The sequence below is a fragment of the Pleurodeles waltl genome, chromosome 2_2, assembly GCF_031143425.1.
Source record: "Pleurodeles waltl isolate 20211129_DDA chromosome 2_2, aPleWal1.hap1.20221129, whole genome shotgun sequence".
Lineage (NCBI taxonomy): Eukaryota > Metazoa > Chordata > Amphibia > Caudata > Salamandridae > Pleurodeles > Pleurodeles waltl.
Genome location: NC_090439.1, coordinates 463,194,648 through 463,208,007, shown reverse-complemented (window position 1 = coordinate 463,208,007; position 13,360 = coordinate 463,194,648). Strand labels below are relative to the sequence as shown.

The window sequence follows — 13,360 nt, the reverse complement described above, 5'->3', positions numbered from 1 at the left end:
AATTCATACTACAAACTAGGTGTACACAACATTCTATATGTTGGGGCACGAAAATCAAAATTGCCACACTGTAGTGAGGCATTTGCTGTTGGAGGTCAAATTCCATGCTGAAACACAGCCGAACTCTGATGCAGAGGCAATTAAGAATTCAGAGCTGGCCTGTGAGTTCTGCAATTTAGAATAATCAGGCTGAATCAGTGCGATCTAGGAGATAACATTGTAAGATCATGGTGAATGCATCATAGCCTGGATCTCTTATACATTGTAACCCAGAGGAAGGAAACAACCAGCTTTGCCTTGGCAGGCGACAGGAAGACCCAGTGAACCCTGTGCACAACCCGTTAAGAGGCCCCATGCCCACTGCACTGGCCCTCTTCTTGAAATCCGCAAGAAGCTGAAGACCTAATTTATCATATTTGCCTGTGACAGGACCAAGATTTTGGAGGAAATAGAACTACTTCAGAACTGTTGCCCCTAATATCCCAGGATGTCTTTGATAAATTTATGAGTAATTTGGAGAACAAAATCTTGAAATTACTAATAAAAAACTAAGAAAATCTATTCGCAATTTCAAAGATTATCAGATAGGAAGGATTGTGACCTTCCATCGGAAATATGATAATATGTACACTGAAGAATTTAAAGGCCAGTTACCTCCGGTTTTGGGAGAGAAAGATTTGTTGGCAAGGGAGCCTGATGAAAGTGATGTTTCAGAGAGTAACCTTTCTGATTTATCGGACACCACTGTAGCAGGAGTTTTAATAATTGATAAAACTACAAATAGATCCACTTTTTTAAAGCAGTTTCAACTTTTAAATCAGGGGAGGACAGAACAACACAAGGAGTCATCTTTTCAGAGAGGGAGAGGATTAAGAGGAAGAGGAATCACAAAGCAAAGAACAGAAGACGCAAGAGAGGATCAAAGGACAGTCTGAATGACAACAAGGGCCGGGAAAATAACACAATTGCTGTGGGAAATCTCTCCAGCAGGCAGCTTTCAGCTGAAGAATAGAAACTTTTATCCCTAGGCCTCTCATTTTGTCCTACTAGTGGTTTCAGTTATGTCTTAACTAGGATAGATTTATTCAAATTTGTGAGAAAACGTAAGCTTAAAAAGTGGTATTACACGAAAGTGACAGATAAGGAACATATGACCAATATACCTGAGCTTAGCAATTTCTGCATTTCAGATGTGGAAATTTGACATACACTTACAGCTTTATATGATGATTTAGAAGCACATGATGTCCCAGTTGTGAATTTAGATAGCTTGAGTATTGACGTAGATAAAATCTGTCCCAGTCCATTCATACCCAAATCTACTTTTCTACCAGCACTACAGTGTGATGCAATAGAAGTGTTTGAAAGAGATGTGAATAAACAACTCAAAAAGATTAGACACAAGTCTATTAAAATTAGGAGCAATAATCTTTCTAGATTCCAATTATTGGAATTAGAGAATTTGAAGAAAGACACCAGTATTGTGATACGACAGTCATATAAAGGTGACAAAGTGGTGATCCTTGACAAAAATCCTTATCTGGCTGAATAGGAGAGGCACTTAGGGGATTCTAACTGTTATGTGAAATCTTACAGAGAGGACGTGAAGCTATCCAATGAAAGATATTATGAGTTGTTATTGAAGTGGAAAGAAAGAGGTCTGATTAAATTGTAGGAATATTGATTTTTGAAATGTGATCATCCGACAATTCCAGTGTTGTATCTGCTGCTGAAATTGCACAAAGATAAAATGAATCCTCCCGGCGTACCTATTGTTTTTGCAATGGGCTCTTTGCGAGAAAATAACTCACAATACACTGATCATTACCCCCGATCGTTTGTAGATACATTACCATTGTTTGTGAAAGACACCACACGTTTTCTGAAAATCATTGAGGCCATACAATACAAAGATGATTACCTCTTGTTGACACTTGATGTCACCAGCTTGTGTACCTGTATCCAATATGAATTGGGTTTGAAAGCAGATAGACACTATATGAGAGCAAGATCCATCTCATTATTGCTCCACACTGAGATGGTATGTGGCATGATTGGGTACTGTCTCAAGAATAGCTTCTTTCTCTTTGATAATCAAGTTTACAGACAGCTTCAGGGGACGGCAATGGGCACCTGCTGTGCCCCGAGCTCTGAACATTTGTTAGTGGGAGTAGCAGGTGTCCGTCGAAGTCACTGACTTTGAGGAGAGAGTTGTTTTGTGGTGTCACTACACTGATGACATTTTTGTGATTTGGAGGAGGGATGAAGCATCAGCTAAGAATTTTGTGACTACTTTGAAAAAGAATGATTATAATTTACATTTTGTCAAACATCACAGTAGAAAACTCATTGGATATTTAGATGATTCTTTGATTATCAGGTTGTATAGGAAACAAACGGCTGGAAACAGCCTATTGAATGTGCAAAGTGCACATCCTTCAAGTTTGGGAAGGAGTATTCCTTACAGAGAACTGCTGTGAGCAAGACCGATTTGCAGAGCCACAGGAGACTACTTACATGAGAGTAAGATCACATGTGAAAGATTCAAGGAGTGAGGATATGGCAATGATGTTATTTTGCAGGCGAAGCAGAAGGTTGATATAATCCAGACGCATTCTGAGAAACTGGGGCTTATGACATCATATTGCAATCAATCTTACAGTGTAAGAATTGTTTTTGCTAAGACTTTTCATATTTTGCAGACTGACTCTGTATTAATCAATTATATCCATGACACACCTCTGATTACATTCAGGAAAAGCAAATCCCAAAGGGATGACCTTAGCCATAATATGGTAACATGCACTGATGATTCTGTTAAGGCCAAAACTGGACCGGTGGGTTTCTATTGTTGTATATATTTTAGAGTCTGTAGGAACAGTGCAGATTGTAGCAGTTTGAAGCTGAGCAGTGACCAAAGAGAATACCTAATTAGAGGGCATTATAATTGCAACACTGACTTTTGTGTGTATTGTTTGATATGCCCATGTGAGAAGATCCATTTAGGTAGTATGGTTCATTGTGCTAAAAAGAGGGTGTTGGAACACAAGAGGGCAATTTGACATCATGACCAAAATTATCCTGTAGTGAGACATTTTCACAAATTCTATCATGGCAAACAAAATCTGTTACAGTTTGTTGTGGTTGACCAGGTCAAGATTAATAGACCTGGTGGAGCTAGAGAACATATGTTGAGAGTATTGAAGTCTAAATATATAGTGAATTTTGATACATTAGCACCTCTGGGTTAAACGCAAATGAAGAAATGAGTATTCACTTGGGATAGAGAGCTGTGTTACAATTCATGAGTGAAGAGCCTCTCGTGAAGATGTTTTTAGGCATTAATGTATTGATTTTATTGACATATTCTTAGGTTTAGGGTTTTTTCAATTCTGTTTTGTTTTTTATGTGCACACAGGTGATGACTATATGGGAACCGGTGATAGTGTGCAGAGCAGAACTGATTCTACATACATTTGACTTTTACTTGTGTAACAGACCAGTTGCTGCTTTTAGATATGTACATTTATAATTTATGCCCACTTGGGCTGAATTGCTGAGATTTGTGATGTATTCTGTTATATGTTTAATATCTTGAGATTGCATTTTAGCGTCTGTTGCGCATATTTTTGGTACCGAGAATATCTCACATAACCCTGGGTTTGTTACACAATTGCTGGGCATAATATCATAGTATTATACACTACAATAAAGAACTGGAAGGTATTTCCCAGACATTGTGAAAATTCATTATAATGGGCAACATTGCTATTTAAATATGGCCACCTTGTTTCGTATCCTTTCACTTGTACTATGTCCTTTGTCCTTTTTTAATGTTTGTTATTATTTAGAATGTGTTTGCTATACCCACTTCATCTGTGATCAAGTCTACGGTTGAAACTAAACGCATTGGATGGGAAGCTTTTTCCCTGAGTAAAATAATTAGCTGTAATCTGAAGGTGTCTGGGTTTTCCTTGTATGAGAGGAGCACTGTTTGATATCTGGGCTACCGGACCCCTGCCTGTACCACCACATTATAGCCTCTGCACTCCGGGCCGTCTTTGCTGTAATATCTCGCTCTCTCATTATCTATATATATATATATATATATATATATATATATATATATATATATATATATATATAAATACTCACACTTCAGAGAACCTTTGTATAATTTAATCTTTCATTGTCTATTTTTCTGGGAAGACTGTTCATTTGTAATAACTCATACAAAAATCTAGGTGTACAAAACATTCTATATGTTGGGTCACGAAGAGCAAAATTGCCACACTATAATGAGTCAATTGCTGTGGGAGATCAAAATCCATGCTGAAACACAGCCGAACTCTGATGCAGAGGCAGGGGAGAATTCAGAGCTGGTCTGTGAGTGATGTAATTTAGAATAATCAGGCTGAAACTTACAGCAGGCAAAATGGTTACAGCTGAGACACAGTGGCAATCTAGGAGACAAGTTCGTGGTGAATGCATCATAGCCTGGATCTCTTGCACATTGTAATCCAGAGGAAGGAAACAGCCAGCTCTGACTCAACAGGTGACAGTAAGACCCAGTGACTCATGTGCCCATAAGAGGGCCCATTCCCAGTGCAAAGGCCCTCCTCTTGAATTCCGCAAGAAGCTAAAGACCTGGTTGCCAGATTTGCCAGCAACTTGCCAAGCTGGATACAGACAAGACAGAAGTAGTGCTCTTCGGCAAGAACACTTCACCATGTGAATCTAAGTGGTGGCTGTCCAAACTCGCACCCACACCCAAAACCCCCTCAAGAATTCTCAGAATAATAATGAACCACAAACTGGTCATGACGTCAGGAGTCAACACCATCATCGCATCCTGTTTCCATGACCCAAAGATGCTGAGGAAGATCTTAAAATTTCTCCCAAGCAACACAAGCAAAAACTGTCACTCATGCCGTAGTCACCAGCAGGTTGGGCAAGGGGAATACCATCTACGCTGGGCTCACCAAGCAACTAACTAGAAGAATGAAGACCATTCAGAACTCGGCAGCCATACTCACCCTAAGCCTCCATCAGAGAACTCACATTACACCACACCTCGGTAAACTACAGTGGCTTCTGATACACAAATGCTCTCAATTCAAACTCCTCACACACACATTCAAGGCAGTCCACAACTCAGGCCCCACGTAGCTGAGCAGCTGCATCTCCTTCCATCAACCATCCAAACACCTCCGCTTCACAGGACTCCTACTCTCCAACAGCCCACACATACACAGAGCCATATTAGGAGGACGAGCCTTCTCTTACATTGCCCCTAAAGCGTAAAAGGACCTCAACCCCTACTTCAGAGCCTCCTCCTCTCTTCTTAAAGTCCACAAAAAGCTGAAGACCTGGCTTTTCAATTAACCTACCTACAATAGGTAGTACTAGGCACACATACCTACTTAGCGCCAGGATGCCTCGCAAGTGATAGTGAGATTTGCAAATACACATAACATACAAATACACCTAACAGGGTAGGAGATGGTAGCCTGCACCTTGAACCACCGAAACCCATAAAAATAAAGGGTCAGGCCCTTGCACATTATGGCCCGGGAGGAAAAAAAACACATAAAATATTCTGATTGGTTATCAGGGGTCAGCTGCACCTAGTTTCACATGTGTGGGTCAGAGGCTGAGGCCCACATTCCAAGGCACAGAAGCCTGTCTACATAAAGGTCCAGGCTGTACTGGTGGCGAACCTGAGTACTGGGGGATGGCCCTTCAGGAGGTAAGTGTCCAGCCAGCTCACTGATCAGTGCTGGCAAACATAGCTCAAGAAAAGTTGTACTTAGTGGGCATGACAAGGCTGTAATTAAGAACACTGTAACCTTCGCTGGATGCACGAAGAACTGAACATAGTCAGGCCCCAAAACATAAAGTCAGGTACCTAGAGACTAAGTTCCCCCTCCCCCACTCTCCCTCACACCGAGAGAACAAGCATATACAGGGGAGGGCCAGGTCTGCAGGTGCCCCAAATCCACTCTGTTGTTAACCGGATTGGGGAATGGTGAGACCTCGATATACTTTATGCCGCGGAAAGAATACAAAACTTATGCATTTAACTACTGCAAGACATCCTACAGTGAACAATGTGCCACAGCTGCAGCGACAGGGACCCTTGGACCCTTCAGGACAGCACACTGAAGACCCCGGGCAGCTGTGAGGGGTCAGACCCCAAAGGAACATCCTTCTCTGACATGACATGATTTGGCCTATTACCATCAATTAGAGACAGCAAAATGGGAAAGGCAGAAGCATGGCAAGCAAAACAGTTTGAACCTCAATGAATTCTTATCTCCACAGGCCCCGAAAATGGTGTGACCTCTCTTATCTCAGTTTGGAAGTTGAGGGCAGTGAAGATGACATGAAAACTCTACTCGGAGCAGAGACATGCAAGAAAACATCCGATCTATAAATAGCAAAATTGACACCCTCACAGCTAAGACGGACTGCATATTCCATAAATTGGAAAAACACAATGGCTGAGTGATAGAGGCTGAGCAGAGGATCTCAAAAGCAGAGGACAATTTCATCTGCAAATGGAGCAAACTACAAAACATGGAAAAGGTGCTCCATGTTATAGCGGCTAATAATGAGGATATGGAAGCAAGATCCCGCTGCAATAACATTCCAATTTTGGGAGTCCAGGACTCAAACAATTTGGGCAAGATGGAGGATTATGTGGAGTGCCTAATGTTGTTTAGCCCAAAAGCCTTCTCCCGTCTCCTTGTTATGGAAAGAGCCTGTAGATCCCTAGCTGTGAGCCTTCACCCCACGTGCCCAAGTGCACCCCACATTAGCTCAACTTCTTAATTTTAGGGATAGAGATACAGCTCTCTGGTTGGCCTGGGGGAAACAAAACTATCATTTGATGTTAACTCAATCTCTCTGTTCCTGAACTTCACAGTAGCAGTCCAAGAAGCACAACTGAAAACCATCAAAAACAGCTGCTGAAAGAGGAAATCTCAAATGTAATGCTATACCCAGCCTGCCTTAAAGTAACACATCATGATAAGCATCTCATACCTACGTCCCTACAACAAGCTGCAGAGTTTCTGAAGAAAATCTCTCACAAAGATTCTAAAATATGCAACCTCTTCAACCCAGCCAGTCTTAGCAGAAAGTTCAGTCTGTATCACTGAGATCGGTTCTGACTAATTACACAGCCTCCATTGGATGTCCTCTAGCATCCCCTCAACCTCTCACAGATGGGTGCCAGCCGGCTCTTTCGATTCCCCCTCTCCTCCCTCTCACAGGTTACCCAAAAAATAGACTACACCGAAACCTAGCCTGCCAAATTCTTAGATGAGGTTCAATGTTAGATACCGGATATGGTTAAGTGTATGTCCTGGTGGAGTTTGAGCCACTAGAGTGAGCAGGAGGGGAATTGGGGATTGTTTGGAAGGTTTTTTTAATGCAATATGGCACAGATGTCCTATACATTACCACTGTGTGGAATGGCACGCAACACCATACCTCTGCAGATAAAAAAACGTATTCCATGGTGATAATCATTAAATACCACACAAGAGAAACAGAGGACTGCTTCTGTAAACTGCCAGACATGGAATGTTAGGGGGCTTAAGAGCCCCAGCAAATGCCAGAAAGTGCTGGCATTTTTAGATAGCAACCACACTAATATTGCTGTACTACAGGAAACTGATCTCTCACTCCACACCAAATTCACTTTGTTAGTAGATGGGCTTCCCGCTGCACCTTCATACTCCACGTGCACCCATGGGGTATTTATTCTTGTAAGAAAAGGAGCAGAATTTATGGCACAGAATCCCCATGTGGAGAGATGGCAACATCCGTATCACCACAGTTGAGTGCTCTGGCCCGTATATCAAAGACCCCAACTTCTACACCACATTATGAAGAGCAATTATATCCTCAAATCCGCAGACACCAATATGGGGTGAGAATTGGAATTGCACAGTACAGAGTTGTCTAGACAGTTCTTAGTCGACCTTCAGAAGTGCCTTACAGACTACAGTCAGTCATGGTAGACCATAGTGTCTTGGATGCCTGGAGATTTAAGCATCCACAAAGGAAAAAGTGTACCTTCTACTTGTTGGTGCATAATATGTGGTCTAGGCTAAACTACTGATTGGTTACACCAGAGGTAGGGATATGGATAAATTATATACAACACTTGTCAAGTACATTATTGGAATGCTTCCCATTGCTACTCTGGCCATCGCTGCTGGGTTGTGATGCTCGGATGCAGAACTCCTGACAGATCGGTTATTTCAGGAAGAGTTACAAACGCAAATTCTGGATTTCTTAAAGATTAACCTAGGGATGGTAGAATAAATAGGTACTGTATGGTAGGCCAACATTCAGGGGAGCCTGTATCGCTAAGCAGAATGGTGTCCACAAGTCACTCCACACCCAGCTGGCTAAAATAGAGCAAGACTTTCGACAGCTTGAGGGATGTCTTGTCCTGGGAAGAAACAGCTTTTTCTGGAACAATTCAGGACGAAGCTTGCGGAACATGCAGACCTGCCAGAAAAAGAAAAGAAATAAAAGGCAAATATGCTCATGTTTGGGCACCATGAGTGTGAGCGGCCTGGTAGATCCCTACTGTTAATAATCAAGTGCCCTGTGTGGCCAATGGCATAATGGAATAGAGGATGCACTTGGTAACCACTCACAAGAAACCGAGCAAATACTGAAAGTCTTCTCAAACTATTTTTCTGAATCATATGCCTGAAAGCATGGACACAGCTCCAAAAGCTCGGAATCCTAAAGGGGAGAGATTTATACAAAAATGGCACTTTTGTTGTGCTTCATGAATTGAAGGGACCCATATATAGCACTCCCTTAGACACATTACTGTACTTTCACCTCATGGGAGCAAGTTGACTGGCCACTTCTGACTGTCCAGTAGATCCCCTGACACTTCAGGCACTTGGAAAGGTATTAAGTGCAGAGTCAACTAGGCATGTAATCTTTATAAGGCTGCTTAGATGAAGCTTCCAGAGAGGGAACACTGTGCCAGAACTTAATGGGAGGAGGATATGGGCTGCTGAAAATTGTAAATATGTGGCAATTCTGCTGTACCAAAATGGGCAAGATCTCCTTGAGTAGCACATTGCATATCATAAATTACAAGTTTATACAGAGTGCATACTATACACCTGTAAGACTGGCACTGCAAGAGATGCAGGGCACCAGATGTTCATTTTTTGCACTTAGAGCGGGCATCTGGTTGAGTTTTTGAGTACTGAAAAGAGATTGTGGCACCTTGTCACTAATGTTACATTGTGAAATACAATTGGATCCCAGAGTTGCCTTCCTAGGCTGGATTTCAGAGATCCCCTCTACTCACAAGAAATTACTCACTCTGGCAATGTTACTATGCATGAATCATCAAAGCTTCACTTTCTACTATAAAACTATCATATAGTCAAAGCAACAAGTGAGATGGTGACTGGTTTATAGACCTCAAAATTGTGACCTTCCAGGACCAGTTTACCAATAAACCTCAACAAGCTGTTCATCCCCAGAAGTAGATCCTGTCGGTGGGAAGAAATGTCTTTTGACCCTGATTTTGTGAATCAGATACTTTCCATCAACTGATCACTTGTATGCTCACACAAATGTAGGTTACATGTGCAAAAACTGTTTTTGAGAAAATCATACTTACTGAGTGATGAATGGAGAGAAGATACAATGTTGTAATCTCATCTGATGCCTTGTACATCATACAGTTGTCTATGTAATCACATATTCTAATGTTTGTTTATGTAAAAAAGGAAGGAGGTGTTGAAGTGAACTGGGGTTGTGTTTGTTGTTGTTGCAAGTGGTCTGAGCGGTTTAAACCGTAACTGATCACTATGTACTTCATTTTTAGTTTTAGCTCCTTATGCTCATGATAACAATCTGTGTATGTGTGGTATATTGTTTTGATAAAGTATGTGCAAGCTGCTTTAAATTAGGTTAATGTTTTTACATCTGATATTAATTTGGTCTGTTTTACTGAGAATAATCTTACTACACCTTGTTTTGTCTCTTAGATTCTTGGAACACACAGGACTTTAACGTACATAAAGGAACACTCTGTTGTAGATCCAGTTGAAAAGAAAATGGAACTCTGTTCCAGTAATGTGAGTACTACGTGCATATATGGTTAGGATGGTTTTAGTAACTTGAGAAACAAACAGGAAAGTACACCAAATTGGTCATCCTAGTCTGTTCTATCAACATTGAAAGGGAGAAGGAAATTACATTATTCTCATAAACATGAGAGGAGATCTCACACTCCCTCACTTGGAGGGCCTGGACCAACTGACCTATCAGAATTTGATTAAATTTGGATAGCATCATACACTAACTTGAATAATAACACACAAAGCAAATTGCTACATTCAAAACAAAATGAATCTCACCCCTGCCTCTTAATCTCTTCAGGTGCTCCACATATAATTCACCACCCAGTCATTTTTGTTTGTCAAGAAACTACATTTTCAATACCCAACCTGAAAAAAACAAAGCTCCCAAGTGCTCAAACAAAACCTGTATGTTGGCTATGAAGCCTCTTGACCTGTTTCAGCCAGAAATCAGACTGCACCTACGTTATGCCCAGACTCCCTTCATCCAGACAGAAGGACCCTGTCGTACAAATCTAAAATATCTGGTGTTATGTCAGAGTTCCCATCTTCAGATAGACTTTCCTCTTTCTCTTCTTCCATGCAATACCATTTCGGCTATCTCTAGAGAAACCAATTTTTCGAAAACAACATATCAAGACAACCATAACCACCAAACCTGGGGAAGGGGATTCGTGATGGGGATTAATAAGTTTAGAATGAAAGGCTTGATGGCTGCAAATTTGTAAGAATTGTTAATGGATGTTTTTATTATCACATATATCCCAACCAGCATTCTGACCAGTCAGGAACACTAACCTGATCTCATGGCTCATATCTTATGTAGCCCTACACAGTACTGTACCTGCACAAGACTTAACCATATAAGCATAAGGCCAGATTCACAAAGCTAAATTTACATGTGCTGATTTATTCAGGTTTAAATCTACTCCTACATTTAGAAGTAACTACACTAGTATAAAGTTACTCCTAGGAGTAGATTTACATATATTTAATCCCTGGTGGAGCCCTTTAGTACAGGATTTGCTTGTGTGAAGCTACTACTTGTACCTTGTCACACCTAGGCAGAGATCTCCCGATGGTAAAATATAGTAAAATGCATTAAACTTTTTTTTTTTTAAATTACAGATATTTTATTATAAAATATTAATGTAAAAATGTGTATATATTTTAAATCTAGAATAAATAAAATGTTACAGCACATCAGCTTAAACTTCTCCCATTTAGAAGTAAGTATTCCCCAATTTTCAGCCACCATCCCTCCCACATTACTACTAAACCATACATTTACGTGAGGGGGATCTGTGCTATTGTAGCAAAAATCTCCTCATAGAAAAGATAGCAGAAGTGGATGGGGCGGTCTAAGCATGTAGGTTTGTCAGTTGTATTCTGTAGTACGTTTGTAGTACTATGAAGCGTACTACCAAATGCAGTTTGTGAATTTTAGCCATATGGTTTACTTTCTAAGGAACACTCGCAGGACTCTTTCTAACCTTCTTGATCAGGGTCTTGATGTTCTGTCACTATTTGGCCAGCTGTTCATTAGGCCCTCAGCTTTTCCTTTTTCAATTTTCCTTGTACCACAATGGTACTAGTTTGTTTAACATTTGGAAAGCATAACTCAAAGTCCAATAGAAATAGTTCTTAAACAATCCAGTTCGCTTCTAAAGTAGAATTTCTGAATAGACAACCCATTCTGTCTACAACTGGTTGTCCTCCACCAAGTTCTCAACTGTAAATTAGCAGATGAGCAAGAAACATATTCCAGGTGAGCATAACACTGCACTGGTTTAGTACATTTATTTAATTAACAAGAATAACTATGATGCCACCAAAAATATATATTCAGAAGTTACACTCAACAAGGTTAAAGAAAAGGAAATAGTCTTGCACTGCTTTTGTTAGACAGGAGATCCAAGCGGAATGTAATCTTCTGGCAGCTTCAGAAAGGGATGGCCTGGCAACATGACACTTAAGTTCATGCTTGTTCCGAATATCAAAGTGTCAACAACTCACAGGTTTAAATATCCTAAAAGCTGGAATTCGTTTAATGAGCTTAGTGATGGGATTTGCAAAACCATTATGCTAGCATTCAGACTCCTGTGAAAATGCTCTGTAGTACCCCTCCTTCTCACAACATGTCCAATATTTTTGAATGCACTATAGGTATCTAATTCATTGTGTAAGTAGTGTTGCTGTGCATCTTTGCTCGATTCAAAGTCAGGATAGCCGGGGAGAACATGCCTTTCCTTGGAAGAGTGCTCCAGGAAATCATCTCAATGGCACACCTCAACAGGCATGTGTTTTTACTATAAATCTTCATCCCTTCAACACATGGTATTGTGAACAGTAGTCCCAGGAAGCTCAAGCCTACAATTTGGAATTCAGTTATCACCTGCTGCTGTCTTCCTTTTCAGAACATTTTTTCCTACTTATCAGCGTTGAAATGCAGTGCTTTCACTGTGGGTACCCACAAGATCTTGTTAACAATACTGATAAACCATTTCTCTCTTGCTATTAATTGAAAATTGTTGCTGGTAAAGTAGCAGTATTACTCTGGGCACCATGCCTACACACCTTCCATCAATATAAAAAACACACATTTGATTTTTTAAAAAATAGGAGTAGCTTTACTGCAAGCCCGGCTTGCAAGGCAGAGACGAAAACACCTCCAACTAATGGACATTGTATAGTGTTTGTCTGGAATCCTTTGGAGTCAAACAATCCACTTTGGAGTCAGTGACCTCCCAAACTTCTTATAACTAAACCTGGACTCTCAGGCAGGAATCTCTAAGGACACCAAAGTGACTGAAGCTATATAAAATGTGTAGGCTATGGTACCAAGCATCTTTTCAGTTGATGAGGAAGCAAGACAACCTAGTTAAGAGCCCTCCCAGGTAGAAGTCACGGTCAGTGGCCAAAAACAATATATTTATAGCCTGTGCAAAGAAAAGTAAAAAGGACCAAGTCATTTGGCCATATTTCCTACTGTATCTGATGACTTTTTTTTTTTTTTTAAAGATCAACATAAAAGGTGTTTACCATTCTGGATTTGAAGAGCCTATGGAGGCCAAATGTTCTATTGCTCCAGAAATTATATTGCGATGACTGTGGTGCAGGGTTGTTTCCCTGGGAGCAACACCTGCATCCTTATGTGGTGCCTTCTTGTTCAGCTTCATCTAGACAAGGCCTGCCCTAGTCATGACTCTTTTCTCTGCCATGAT

General features: G+C 40.7%; 1 protein-coding gene across 1 annotated transcript in view; it reads left to right on the top strand.

The window, feature by feature from the left end:
• Nucleotides 1-13,360, top strand: part of PRELID3A (PRELI domain containing 3A) — a 176,055-nt gene that overhangs the window by 74,724 nt on the left and 87,971 nt on the right. The window contains exon 3 of the mRNA XM_069219939.1: nt 10,044-10,133. Coding sequence (XP_069076040.1) covers nt 10,044-10,133 — 90 coding nt within the window. The remainder of the gene's footprint in view (nt 1-10,043; nt 10,134-13,360) is intronic.